The sequence below is a fragment of the Giraffa tippelskirchi genome, chromosome 1, assembly GCF_054371585.1.
Source record: "Giraffa tippelskirchi isolate mGirTip1 chromosome 1, T2T-mGirTip1v1.2.pri, whole genome shotgun sequence".
In the NCBI taxonomy this organism is placed as follows: Eukaryota; Metazoa; Chordata; class Mammalia; order Artiodactyla; family Giraffidae; genus Giraffa; species Giraffa tippelskirchi.
In genome coordinates, this window is record NC_137275.1 from 119,559,311 (window position 1) to 119,573,982 (window position 14,672).

The following is a 14,672-nucleotide window of genomic DNA, read 5'->3' on the forward strand; positions in this document are numbered from 1 at the left end:
TCTTCGCCTGCTCCCCCGGTTTCTCTGCTGCTTCCCTGGCCTCTCCCGCTGCCGTCTTTGCTGGTTTACCCTGTTTTCCCGTGCGGGGCCTCGGGGCACAGACCCTGGGACGCTTCTCCTGTCTTTGCGCACAGCCCTGCGGGGGTCCGACCTGAGTCAGGCAGGCGGCCACCATCTGTGCCAGGCACCGCCCTGAGCTCCGCGGCATTGGCACTGGAGCCCCCGGAGCCCCTCTCCGTGGGCTGTGCCGGGCACCGCCCCCGGGCCTGCTGGGCCTCCTCTCCTGCAGTCTTCCCCACCTGCCTCTGTCCCCCTCTCTCCTTCCCGTTCCTCAGAACCAAAGTCCCATGCTCACCCTTCGGCTCTCTTCTTCCCCACCCACCACATCTCATCCGCCAGCACATGTGTCAGCGTTTCTTTCCAACAACATCCAGAGGTCCCACGCCCATTGTCACCACCTGGACTCCAGCAGAGTCGCCTCTCCTGTGGACCACAGCAGTCTCTCCTAACAAGCCTGCTTGGGGGCACCTTTGGCCCTTCAGTCACTTTTTGGCACAGAAGTTAGAGTAATGCTGTTAAAATAACTGTCGGTTCATGGCCCGCCTCTCCTCAGAACACTTCAGGATTTCCCGTTTCAGGAGAACCCGACCTGCTTCCCCCCTGGGCCCCGCCCTCCTTTCTGTCTGACTCATCTTATTTCTTGCTCTCTCTCTACTCCAGCCACACTGGGCTCCTCGCTGAGCCCTGAACGTCGGAGACAGTCCTGTGCCTCAGGCCCTCTGCACCCGATGCCCCCCCATTTGGAATGCCCACGGCCCCCTGGCTCAGACGTTACCTTAACAAACCTCCTGGACTCTCCTCTTTAAAACTAACACCACCACCAGTGTGCTCTATCCCACTGACTTGTTCACAGCACTTAACACCATCTGAATTTCTATGTACTTAGATTATCTGTTGTCTTTTCTTTCCTGCAAAACATGGCTAGCTATACAAGGCAGGGATAACTGTCTAATGACTAGAATGCCCGGCGCAGAGCAAGAACTCACTGAATGTGAACTGGGAGGGAGGAGGGAGAAAGGATAAGAGAGGAAGGGAGGGAGCAGGAGGCCCTTCTGAGACCCGCCTTTGCCTCACAGCACACCCTGGATGTCAAGAGTACAACATTACCTGCTGCTATTCGCTGCTCTGAGACCCGTCTTTCAGAAGAAGGAATATTCCTCTTGGCCAATGGTCTAAACATGTTCTTATGGTTGGGAGTAAGCAGCCCACCAGAACTGATTCAAGGAATATTTAACGTGCCATCTCTTGCACATGTCAACACAGATATGGTAGGTATATTTTTTTTCTTTGTTTTGCAGTAATAAATTCTTAAACGCTTTTTGTTCATGTGCAACCGTGTATTATAGAGAAAACAATAAGGTCTGTACTTCTATATAAGAGAATTTCATGTTTTAATGAATAACAATTAGATAGCATAAAGTTGTTTGTATAAAGTATTATCCAACAACCAAATTATATGACTTTAACAGAGACTGCCAACACTACCAGACTATTTCCTATTTGTTAATCACTGTGCTCCAAATGCTTTAAATACACTATTTAATTCTTGTAACAAATCGGTGAGACAGACACTAGTAGCAACATTTTCTAGACATATCCAGTGAGGCTTAGACACAAATTCTTTCAGTAGTAGGTGGCAGAGGTGGGAAGTGAGTTTGGTCTTAGGCTCTGGGCTCATCCCTTGTGCCAAACTACATATTCACAAGGATGTAGAATCTGTCATACACATTTAGCTACAGATATGACCATCCCACAAAAACAAATTATGCACCCTTCTGTTTCATTTATTTCAAAAGATATTTTAGATTTGATGTGGAATGAACACAAATGATGTTCTTAAACTATAATTGCTGGTTTTCCTAGTATCCTTTGAGAATCAACACTGACTGCATACCTTATTTGCAGACCATCGTGTGAGCACCACTGCTGTGATGGTTGTCTTCCTCTGCTTGACTGGATTCCCTATGAATTCAGATGCAGAATGCAGCAGAGAATTTGTTCCCTGAGTCCTCACTCACGTTTTGGTAGATGGCTTAAGGCTTTAATTTCTGGTATGAAGGTAGATACATAGCATCTGGAGGAGGAGTTTCAATTAAAATTTCAGGTTAAATAGATATGTGGTCAGTTTAGAGAGCTGCATATCTATTATGAATGTAAAAATATATTTTTAAAGAAGTTAAATGTATCCATTAAGAGGTTAGTTTTAAGATGAAGATTTAGAAATAGTAAGATGTTTGCATGTGGTTGAAATTAAGAATGATTAGAAATGCAATTTCTTAAAAATTAAAATTCAGTGGGCAAAGAACTATGAGTGTGAAGAATGTATAAAATTTAAGGAAGCCTCCTCTTATTTCATATATTAAATATTTAATTTAAATTTTCACATATTGAATTTAAATTTCACATATAAAATAAATGTTAATGCATATTTATTGAATATACAGATGAAGTAGCCAAAGTCTGTCCACCACAAAGCAACAGATTGCTAGGTTTGTTCTTATGTCACCATATTTCTTCTCAACCTTCTTCAAAAAGTAAGACAAGAAACCAAATATTGCTTTCTTTTTAGAGGCAGTTGGCACTTTGAGACATATACATAAAGTATACTTGTTTTTTTTTTCTTTAATGAAAATTTAAAAAATAGTCTTAAATGTCAAGAGAATACATCGAGGGTGTGGAATGTGAATATAAATAATGAATTTCTTGCCATTTTTTTTTAACAACTCCTGTAAAAAATATTAGCTATGATCTTTTCCTGAAATGTGTGACTTTTTGGTAAAATGTTCCAGTTTGCTTTTCCAGTGGCTAACTCACAGATGTTGTCTTAGCTCTTGGTATCTCCTTGCTTAGAAGTAAGCATTAACATTTACTGTCTTAATGAAAGAAATCTAAGTCCAGCTCTTTCATGTCCCCCGGGGGCCACATGCAGTGGGTGCTATCTTTTATATACCATTACCCAGATTTCAGGGAAATCTAAGAGGCCACATTCCCTTTGAGAAGTCAGCATTTGGTGGTTTGTTTGAATGCTGGGACAGTTGGTATTTGGATGGCATTTTCCACATGGGGTAATGCCTCAGGGTCCTGCCGCTGACCCACTAAAGGAGTGAACTACATCCTTCTCTTGTAACACAGCCTTGAAATATCCATCTTGCAAAGGAATTAAAATCATGGTGAGTTGACCTTCTTTGCAAAAATCATATACTGTGTGTCAAATTATGCTGATAAGTATGAATCATTTTTAATGCATTTTTATTTCACATTTTTGGTTTTTAGGTAAATGAACTAAGCCAACAGCATGGAAAGATGTTTTTTAACTTCAACATTCTAATAATCTCATTCTGCTTCTATCTAAATGTTATAAGTTGTACTGAAACTTAAACTTTATTTTCCTTAAATTTAGACATTATTGCCTGAGGTGGGAAATCCATACTCACAAACACTCAGAATGATAATGGGTATTATCCAACAAAAGCGGCCATATTCAATGAAGGTAAGAATGAGATTTTATTCTTTCTTCAAGTGTTTTGATTTCCTTACAGACTTGAAAATGCATGTCCTATATTTTTATAACATGATTTCTGATAGAAAACTCACAATCTCTGAGTATACCTACCTACCTGTCAACTGCTGCTGCTGCTGCTAAGTCGCTTCAGTCGTGTCCGACTCTGTGCGACCCCATAGACGGCAGCCCACCAGGCTCTGCTGTCCCTGGGATTCTCCAGGCAAGAACACTGGAGTGGATTGCCATTTCCTTCTCCAATGCATGAAAGTGAAAAGTGAAAGTGAAGCCGCTCAGTCGTGTCCAACTCTTAGCGACCCTATGGACTGCAGCCTACCAGGCTCCTCCATCCATGGGATTTTCCAGGCGAGAGTACTGGAGTGGGTTGCCATTGCCTTCTCCAACCTGTCAACTACACACATAAAAAAATAACTATCACCATGCATTAACTATGAGTTATCTTACTGAGTATTAACTTAGAAACAATTGATATTATTAAGTCTTTGAAATGACTTTTCCTTCAATGCTTAAAATAGAAGTATAAAAGCATTTGTTAAATTTGACTTTTACAGCTTTTGATTTATTATCTCTGAAAAATTTTGTTATCCTAGTCCTTCCAAGCTTTTTTTGAGTGTGAGTAAAAGAATTTAAAATGTCTGTTAAGTCAGGAAAATTATGCCTTATTGCTAAATGCCAAGTACTCACCCCTGTCTTCCTTTTCAAGCTCAATAGTAGAATCGCCTGGAATGTACAGATGACCATGGTCTATTACTGTACTACTTCCTGCAGAGGTGCAGGACACTCAGCTGCAGGCTGGCCTCTACAAGAACCAGGGTATTGTGGGGCTGTTGTTCCCCAAAAACATAAATATTATGTCAGTTTATATCAATGTTCTTTAACATGACAGATATTCATGCATGCAAACATCAACTTTAGTAAAACTTAGGAAAGTTGAATAAAGAGCTTATAATCTCTAGGCCATCTGGGTAAACAAAACCTTTCCAGAACTGTTTTTACATCACTACTTGGGTTCAGCTTTTGGGCAGGACCTAGAGATGGCAGAGAAGCCTCAAACTAAACATGTTCTTCACACAACACTCTGAACAACCTGGAGACATGTGATGAAATCTTAGGGTCTTAGGACACACAGATTGGACACCACTAGTGTTCAGAATGCACAGCAAGGATGACCCACCTTTGTCCCAGTGGCTGCATCTCCACAACTGGCCCCAAATTGCAGAAAAAGGGCCAGACTAAATGTGGCGATCACCCCTGTGCTCAGTAGCCCCTTCTTCCAGGAAAAAAGAAAACCCTTTCCTCTCCTCTGCTTTCTCTCGCCTGCTCCATGACCTGCTTATCAAGGTCATGTCAGCTTTGGTTATTAAAATATCTGGGGTAGACTCCAAATATGATATGTAAATAAAATATAAGAAATTATATAATATTAATACTAATTTTAGCTTGAATGATTTTATGTGCTACTTGCAAATGTATCTCTGTTTGTAAAGTCCTTGACATTTTCAGGGTTTCAAAGAATTTGAAAATCTAAAAGCCCAGAAATGTGAGAGCTAATGCAATCCAGGAGATGCCTGGACCCCACAGCCTCTCAGCTGCCACTGGTGCTTAGCAGATGTGAAAAGGAGTTCCCTCACCTGGTCAGGGTGCATAGCTAGGTCACAACAGACACAGGCCTGTCCTGGCTGGTTAGTCCAGTGCCCTTGGTCTTCCATCTTTTTCTCCAACCTTTGAAAATGGATCACACAAAGAAAATGAAAACACATTTAAAGAGTCTTTATAGCTTTGAAAGAGTCCAGATTGACTAGGAGGAGAAAAGGGTCAAGGATAGCAAAATCAAACCAGAAGGCATTGCTACCTTCTCGATTATGCTAGCTAGTTTTTCAGAGAATCAGTCCTCTTAGACCTCACTGTCGGCACACTCTTACATTTGTGGGAGAATTATAAAAAAAAAAAAAAGATTTCTATCACAGTGTGTTCCCAGGTTACCTAAATCAAGTGCTTTACTGAAATTCTAGTCCTGCCCTGCTCATGGTTCTCCAGGCTCCAAAGTATCCCTTCTTCCTCTTGTTTCCCAGAATACTCCCTCCCCACTGGCTCCTTTCCAGTTTACAAGCTGTTTTCACATCTTCCTTCTTTGAAGCTGCTGCTTCTCCAAGACGCTGCTTCCTTTTCCTTTTTATCCCACAAATTTGTTGTACTGAACACTAGAAACATAGCAGGCATTTTACCAACATGCTTCCTGGAAATGTTAATAACTGCTTGTAATTTCCTTCTTCCCATCTCCAGTTTTCTCTGAACTGCCAAACTGCTAAAGACATTTTATTCTCTACCCCTTTACAGGCTTGAGTACTACTACTTTTCTCAATTTTTCTCTTCTGTCCGGTTTCAAGACATCATACCCTCCTGATTCTTTCTTGTTGTGGCCCTTTAAATGGGCCAGAACTTGGGGGGTACAGAGTCGACCGATAAGAAAGTGAAAGAAGGAAGGAAAGAGGCTAATATTCCCTGGTTTACACAGTATGCCAATATAACTCTAGGACAAAGAGCTAGCACCGTCTATGTAGGCTCAGGGCACCCTCTCGAAGAGGTCTTGAAAGCCCAGGCTAGTAAGTAGACATGGCAGACACCTGTGCTCCGCAGAAGCAGCCTGAAAGGGGGGGGGGGGGGGATGAAATGAAGAAAGACACGGGGACCAGAGTTCTGGTGGAACTAAGGTGTTTATTTAACATATTGTGGGCATATATATACTCTCTTACAAGATACCCCTTTTTAGCAGAGACAGGGATCAAAAATCTAACAAGTCATCCAGAAAGCCAGAGGCTAGAATCATTCTCAAGAGAGGGGGTTGTAAAAGTTACTTTACATATCAGAAGGGAAGAGAGTTGTAAATGGCTGCTGTTCACTGTATGGAATTTCCATACGAATGAGATACATGAATTTCTATTATCCCCGAAAGCTGGCTTGCCATCTCTCTGGCACCTGTATTCAGGTGCTGTTAAGGAACAAAGAATTCATGCAAGACTGAAGACAGTACACAGGAAGCCTCCTGTTAAATGTATCCTGCCACTCGCACTGACCTTTTTCCTTTGGCTTCTCTTCATTCATCTGCCCCTTAGGACAAGTTGCGTTCTCCTAAGTTATATCCAAGGCACTCTCTTCTCATTCAGCATACTCCTTTTGAGCCATCCTGATCGCTGCCGTCATTTATCTGTTCCCTGTGAAACAGGCAAAGTGAGAGATGAAAATGCATTCTGAAGTACAATAATTCTGTAAGACCACTGGTAACATGGCCCAGAGAATATCCCATTTAGACCAGTTGGATTAACCAGTCTTTCCACGGAGAGGGCACACAGGAACCTGGGGGGAGACCAGCAGTGACCATTTTACTGTTCTCTCCCCTCCCCACCCCCATCCACAGAGCTGCGTCCCTCCCTGTAGAAACCCTGAGGGGAATAAAACACAGATTCCCAGTCCCTCCCAATATATTTTCTCCTCAAGACGCCATATCCACCACTTCTATAGAAGCAGTTCCCTGAGACTTTCCACCAAGTGCTGGGTGATCCAACTTTGTAGAGACTCAAATGCTAGAGCAGGAATTAATTCCTTTACCTTAAAGATGAGTTTTTTCCAAGGTTGAAATTCATTCCCTCTTCTATTTCCTACTTCAGATCATGGCCAGATGCATACATCAGAGGAGGTTCTACAGCAACCACTACATTTAAACCAAAAAATATGTGAATGGCAGTACCCCCAGATGAGCAGTATGAACTTCCATTAGTTTCCATAGAAAAATTAAATTCTAAGGAAATTAGGGCCTCAAATCCTTCCCTTCATGGTACTTTTGTCCTGCCCAGTCTCAGCTTGAGCTGTCTTACTGAGGCCAGACCCACATTGTCTGCCCACAGCAGACAACAGTAGAGTCCTAGCAGCACCTGGGGAAGGTGCAGAAAACAATTTACTTGTGTAAATTTCTCAAGAAAACTGCCTTGGTTTCAGGCTCACCAGGATGCACACTTTAAACTCCTTGGCGATGTTCCCATGGGAGGTGCTAGTTTATTTCCCCCCATCAGATGGAATGTGACTGTGCACATTGCTGTTCCAGTGTCAGCTCCCAGGGCCTGACATGGACAAGCCAGGACGTAACGTGTGTCTGTATCCACGTGGGATTAGCCGGTTCAAAACGGTAGCTGCACCCAGCCGATATGGAACGTGCCTTCCTTGCCGAGCGGGTGTGAAGCTGGTAGCTGCAGGCACTTTAGGTGGTTTCACCAGGCAAAAGGAAGTGAGAGACAATTTCTGGTTCTTCTTAATTATACAGGTGGTAGATGGAGACAATGTTTTGCACATCTGTCTCCATTAACTACACACACAGCTCAACAGATATCAAATTCTGACCCTTCTGATTGTCTGCTTTAACTTCTTGAAATAGAATTGAGTAAGTGGGTCAACAGAGGATCTGAGAGTGTTCATGACAAACTACTTTTTTCTGGGCTTCCTCCCCATGGGTCTCTCCCTCTAGAGCAGCACTGTCCAGTAATGCAAGCTGCACATTAATTCTATACTTTGTAGCAGCCACAATTAAAATGAAAAACAATTTTGATAAGGTTTTATTAACTTATCCAAAATATTACCATTTCCACATGTAATCAGTGTAAAAGTTATTTTGAATATTTTAAGATTAATTTCAGTAGTTTAAGAACATTATCTTTTCCATCTGTTTCCTTTGTAGCTACACTGCTTCATTCAGGTCTTGACTGTCTCCCACCTTAGATGCTTCCAACTGCTCCCTATCTTGTTTCTCTCCTCTCGCCAAAGAACTCTACGCACCATAGCCAGTTGTCCTTCATCACCTTCACTGAATCACATCACATTTCCTACAAAAACCCAAACTCGTTACCTCCCACTGACTTCTAGAAGTGTGTGCTAATTTACCAGCCATCCAGGACTGTGTATTTGGCACATGGTTCCCCAGTAGAATGCTAACACCATACTCCTACATCCTTAAGGAAATCCTACCCTGTCCTTTAAGGTTCAGCAAGTCACTACCGGTGTGAAGCCATTTCCATGGCATTTTGCTTGTGTTTCATTGTTGCCACTTAAAAGTCTTGATTTTTGTGGCTTTGCGCTCAATGCCTCTCTCCACTCTGGGTAACAGGCACTTTCCTATCATCCTCCAAGGCCTCACAGACAACAGACGTGTAATTCTGGTGGAACTGAAGCATACAAAATTGAGCCACATTCGGAAAATGTTTATAACCAGCTACCTTGTTGTTTTCTTCCTAGCTGACGATAGTAAAGCAGCGAGAACAGCCAGACATGGTTTTCCGACAGTTCCTGGTAGAAGACAAAGGACTTTATGGAGGATCATCCTACGTGGACTTCCTTTGTTGTGTTCACAAGGAGATCTGTCAGTTGCTTAATTAACAGAACCTTCTCTATTGTTAATACTGCGTTTCTAAGGAGACAGTCTCCTTCTTGGTGCCTAATTCTCCAGATAGTACAGTCTAGTTTTGATTTCTTGCTCATTTTCAGAATAGCTTTCCAAGATGGCATTTTAGAACTTCAGCTTTGGTGCTCAGGTATAAAGCCAATTGAGGTACAATTGTACCTTAAAGGGAACAGTCTATTTCTGATTGCACAATTTACAAAAAATGATACAGTTTGCATTTCATGAAAGGCATAGTTTACAGAACTGTAAACATTCTCAATTTTCTTTCTTTGTGCTAGACATATAAATTATTTTTCAAAATGTATAGATTTGGGGTAAAAAGTTCTCAGTTCCTCTCCCATTTACAGTGAGGGATAAAAAAACTTAATTTTTACATTATAATTAATTTTTTAAAACAATATAGCCCCATTGAACATTTTTCAACTTAAGGTTTGCCTAGCAGACTTTTAAATAACCTTGGAATCTATTTTGTGGAACAATTTGTGCTCTACGTTTTTTTCATAATTACATGTTGTGTATGTTAAAACTATTTTCCAGTTGTTATTTTGTCTGTAAAACTGTCTTTTATCAATATTCTTCATGGTTCCCTGTACAATTTTGATGGTTTCTACCTGTATATAATGGATCTTAACCAGTATCAATAAATCACTTCATATGCTCTTACCTACCAGGTAGAATTCATTATTTAGGTTTATTTTGAGGTTTTAAAAGACATAAGAGTGGTAGTTTAAGTGTCTTGGAAAAAGTTGAATGGATGGATCACTAAAAAACTAAGTTTTGGGGGTGACTTGGAAGAATTAGGTAAATAGATAAAGCAATGTCATACAGTGTACTCAAGAAAGGCAATTTAAAAGTTCTCCAATGTGTCTTGGTGAGCAGAATAAAAACAGGACCATTATTAATGAAGATACATAAACCTAGGTGAGTAGCTTTGAGTGGTGTGACACAAGTATCTGTCCTTCTCTCTCCTGTTCAACTTTGATATCAGTGATGTGAGTAATAAGAGCTCAAGTACATTGAATACATATAATGTCCCAATAACTGCACTGGCTGCTCTGTGAACATCTCCACATTCATTCCTCACAGTAACCCTAATCTTATTATCAGCCCCATCCACACGTTACGAAACAAGCTTGAAATGGCTAAGGATTTCGTCTGTGATTACATGTCACTCCTCAGAGCCAGACATCCGGGATTGTGAAGTCAAGTGGACCTTAGGAATCATTAGTATGAACAAAGCTAGTGGAGGTGATGGAATTCCAGTTGAGCTATTTAAAATCCTAGGAGATGATGTTGTTAAAGTGCTGCACTCAATATGTCAGCAAATTTGGAAAACTCAGCAGTGGCCACAGGACTGGAAAAGGTCAGTTTTCATTCTAATCCCAAAGAAGGGCAATGCCAAAGAATGCTCAAACTACCACAGAGTTGTACTCATTTCACATGCTAGTGAAGTTATGCTCAAAATCCCTCAGCAGTATGTGAACCAAGAACTCCCAGCTGTATATAATACAAGCTGGGTTTCAAAGAAGCAGGGGAACCAGAGATCAAGATGCCAACATTCGTTGTATCATGGAGAAAGCAAGGGAGTTCCAGAAAAACATCTATTTCTGCTTCATTGATTACACTAAAGCCTTTGACTCTGTGGATCACAATGAACTGTAGAAAATTTTTAAAAGAGATGGGAATACAGACCATCTTATTTATCTCCTGAGAAACCTGTATGAAGGTCAAGAAGCAAAAGTTAGAACTGGACATGGAACAACAGACTGGTTCAAAAGTGGGAAAAGAGTATGTCAGGCTGCATACTGTCACCCTGCTGATTTAACTTCTATGCAGAGTTGTTGTTGTTCAGTCGCCCAGTCATGTCTGACTCTCTGCAACCCCATGGACTGCAGCACACCTGGCCTCCCTGTCCTTCACCATTTCCTGGAGTTGGTACATCATGTGAAATGCCAGGCTGGATGAATCACAAACTGGAATCAAGATTGCTGGGAGAAGTATCAACAAGCTGAGATAGGCAGATGATAACACCCTAATGGCAGAAAGCAAAGAGAAACTAAAGATCCTTTTAATAAAGGTGAAAGAGGAGAGTGAGAAATCTGGCTTAAAACTCAACTTTCAAAACACTAAGATCATGGCATACAGTCCCATCACTTCATAGCAGATAGATGGGAAAAAAAATGGAAACAGTAACAGACTTTATTTTCTTGGGCTCCAAAATTAACTGTAGGCAGTCTGACTGCAGCCATGAAATTAAAAGACACTTGCTCCTTGGAAAGAAAGCTATGACAAACCTAGACACTGTATTAAAAAACAAGAGACATCATTTTGGCAAGAAAGGTTCGTATAAGTCAAAGCTATGGTTTTTCCAGCAGTCATGTATGGATGGGAGAGCCAGAACAGAAAGAAGGCTGAGCACTGAAGAACTGATGCTTTCAAACTGTGGTGTTGGAGAAGCCTCTAGACAGTCCCTTGGACTGCAAAGAGATCAAATCAATCGATCCTAAAGGAAATCAACCCTGAATATTCATTAGAAGGATGGATGCTGAAGCTCCAATACTTTGGCCACCTGATGCAAAGAGTCGACTCACTGGAAAAGACCCTGATGATGGGAAGATGGAGGGCAGGAGGAGAAGGGGGCAGCAGAAGATGAGATGGTTGGATACCATTATCGACTCGATGGTCACGAGTTTGAGCAAACTCTGGGAGACAGTGAAGGACAGGGAAGCCTGGCATGCTGCAGTCCATGAGGTCACAAAGATTTGGTCACGACTTAGCAACTGAATAACAACAACAAGCCTAACAAGGTATGCTTTAAAATTTGTAGATATCATGAAATTGAGAAAAATAACAAATATACTGACAGGATTAAAATCTTCCCACAAGTCAGCCAATCGCATAATGTTTCAGATCAATTTGGAATAGTTTTAATAAGAAGAAATGTAAGATTCTAAACTTGTGTCCAAAAAATAAATGTACATATATGATCCCAAGCCACTTTTTTGTTTTTAACAAGGATAGTTTGTCAAGTAAGTACAGGAACCATCCCACTTCACTCTGAGGTGAGAATACAGTTAGGTGAGTTTCAGTTCCAGGCACCATGCTCTACATGAAACAGAAGCCCAGCCCACATCCCTTAATTCACTTGAAGACGGTCTAATAAATCAAGTCAGCCAAGAGAGCAGAGGAGAAATACCCTGAGCTCACGTCTTCACAGTCACCACAAAATCACAGCTATCTGCAGAACTACCAGTGATGAAAAAGACCAGAATCTACCAGAAAGGATAAAGAGGAACCACAAGGAGATGGGTAGGAGGGATGGAGTCAAGATACAGTCAAGTCTCACAACTCTGGGTGGGCAGCCTACAAACGGGAGAATGCCAACCGCAGAGCTTCTCCTAAAGGGGTGAGAGGTCTGCACCCCACACTGGGCTCCCTGGGCCAGGGGTCCCGCACTGGGAACAGGAGCTCCTGGAGTATCTGACTGTGAAGGCCAGCAGGGCTTGCTCTCAGGAGTCCCTGAGGGCTGAGGGACACAGCCTGCACTCTGAAAGGGCACACACAGGCTCTCACGTGCTCCGGGACCCAGGGCAGAAGCAGGAATTTGACAGGAACTTCGGCCAGACTTAAAAGAGTCTCCCAGAGAAGCAGGAGGCAAACACAGCTCACGCGCCCTGAAGATGAAGACACTGGCAGTCATCCTGGGGGCCTGTTCCGCCAGGTGGACACTGCTGGCAGGCACCACTGTGCAGCCCTCCCTCTAGTGTCCATCTCAGGACCCAGCCCTGCTCCCACCCACCATCCTGTAGTTGTCATGCTGGGATGCCTCAGGCCCAGCACCTGACAGCCTCACCACCAGGAGACAGACTGAAGACCCTCAGGGCACAATGCTGCCCACTGGATGGCCCAGGACCCAGCCCTACCCACTAGGGGGGCAGGCAATAGACCTGCAACCCCCAGGGCTTTCAAGCCAGAGACCCTAGGACCCAGCCCTCAATCCCCCCACCACCCACCAAGAAGCAGACACCAGCCAAAAGAAAACTGCAGCTCTGCATACCTGACCACCCACTAGCAAGCTACACAAACTTCAGGACCCCCCCATGACCCTACACCCACCTGTGTCAGGAACCAGCCCCGATCAGCAGCAATCCAGCACAACTCTTGGACAGCTGAGCCCTGCAACCAGACTTCAGCGCCCAGTTCTGTCTGCCAGCAGGTCAGCGCCAGCCAGGACCTTTGTACCCACGAGTGGATGGGCAACTGCCTGGGCTCTCTTGGACAGATTCCACCCATTAATGAGCCAGCATTAGCCATGGGCCCCCCTAGGTTCTGCAGTCAGTCACCCTGGGACCCAGACCTGAGCTCAGTAAAGGTAGAAAAAAGCAAATCGATAAATCTTTCTTGGACTTATCAGGAGATGGCCCAAATCAATAAAATTAGAAACGGAAAAGGAGAAGTTGCAACCAACACCACAGAAATGCAAAGGATCATAAGAGATTACTGGAACAACTACATGCCAATACAATGGATCACCTAGCAAAAATGAACAAATCCCTAAAAAAGTACAGTCTCCCAAGTCTGAAACATGAAATAGAAAACATGAACAGACCCAATTACCAGTAGTGAAAATGAATCACTAATAAAAAAAAAAAAAACTAAGAATAGTACATGACCAGATGACTTCTCAGGTGAATTCTATCAAACATTTAGATAAGAGTTAACACCTATCCTTCTAAAACTGTTCCAAAAAACTCAATGGAAGGAATGCTTATGAACTCATTCTATGAGGCCAGTATCACCCTGATACCAAAACCAGATAAAAATAGCAAAAAAAAGAAAAAAAATCAGGCACTATCACTGACGAACATATATGAAAAAATCCTCAAAAAAAAAAAAAATACTGGCAAACCAAATACAACAATAAATTAAATGGGTCATATACCATGATCAAGTGGGATTTAATCCAAGGATACAAAGAGATTTCAATATCCACAAAATTAACATGATACACCACATGAACAAACTGATAAAGAACACACGATTATCTCAAAAGAGCCATAAAAATTTTTTGACAAAATTCAGCATCTACTTATGACAAAAAAAATCTTCAGAAAGTGGGCAAAGGGAACATACCTCAACATAATAAAGGTCATACACGACAACCCACAACTAACATCATACTCAACTATGAAAACTGAAAGCATTTCCTCTAAGATCAGAAACAAGACAATGACGCCCACTCTCACCACTTTCATTCAACACTGTTGGAAGTCATAGCTACAGCAATCAAACAAGAAATAAAAGAAATCTAAATTGGAAAAGAAGCAGAAAAAGAAAAAAATTAACACTACTTGCAGGTATCATACTATATAAAGAAAATCCTAAAAATGCCACCAAAACACTGGAGCTTATCAATTAATTCAGAAAAGGGTACAAAATTAATATAGAGAAATCTGTTGCATTTCTATATACTAACAACAAACTAACAAAAAGAAATTAAGGAAATAATCCCATTTATAATCAAAAAGAATAAAACTCCTGGGAATAAACTACCTAAGGAAATAAAAAAAACCTGTGCTTGAAAAACTCTAAGACAACTATAAGACACTGGAATGCAAAAGCAGGAAGTCAAGAGATAACCTGGTG

At 41.9% G+C, this 14,672-nt stretch overlaps 1 protein-coding gene and 1 long non-coding RNA gene across 17 annotated transcripts in view; one reads left to right on the forward strand and one right to left on the reverse strand.

Annotated features, from left to right (window-relative positions):
• The window catches only part of SEC24D (SEC24 homolog D, COPII component), a 120,265-nt gene extending 110,576 nt beyond the window's left edge, over window positions 1-9,689 (forward strand). For all 15 annotated transcript variants that reach the window (XM_081493360.1, XM_081493395.1, XM_081493351.1 and 12 more), the window contains 3 exons: window positions 1,137-1,328; window positions 3,461-3,550; window positions 8,861-9,689. In XM_081493360.1, the coding sequence (XP_081349486.1) occupies window positions 1,137-1,328; window positions 3,461-3,550; window positions 8,861-9,001 (423 nt within the window). In that variant the 3' untranslated portion in view covers window positions 9,002-9,689. The remainder of the gene's footprint in view (window positions 1-1,136; window positions 1,329-3,460; window positions 3,551-8,860) is intronic.
• LOC145507316 (uncharacterized) overlaps window positions 1-14,672 on the reverse strand; it is a 32,530-nt gene that overhangs the window by 8,942 nt on the left and 8,916 nt on the right. For both annotated transcript variants that reach the window (XR_014054773.1, XR_014054771.1), the window contains exons 2-6: window positions 7,187-7,289; window positions 6,655-6,792; window positions 5,212-5,302; window positions 4,265-4,404; window positions 1,955-2,134 (exon numbers count right to left, since the gene is read on the reverse strand). This is a non-coding gene — a long non-coding RNA (uncharacterized LOC145507316). The remainder of the gene's footprint in view (window positions 1-1,954; window positions 2,135-4,264; window positions 4,405-5,211; window positions 5,303-6,654; window positions 6,793-7,186; window positions 7,290-14,672) is intronic.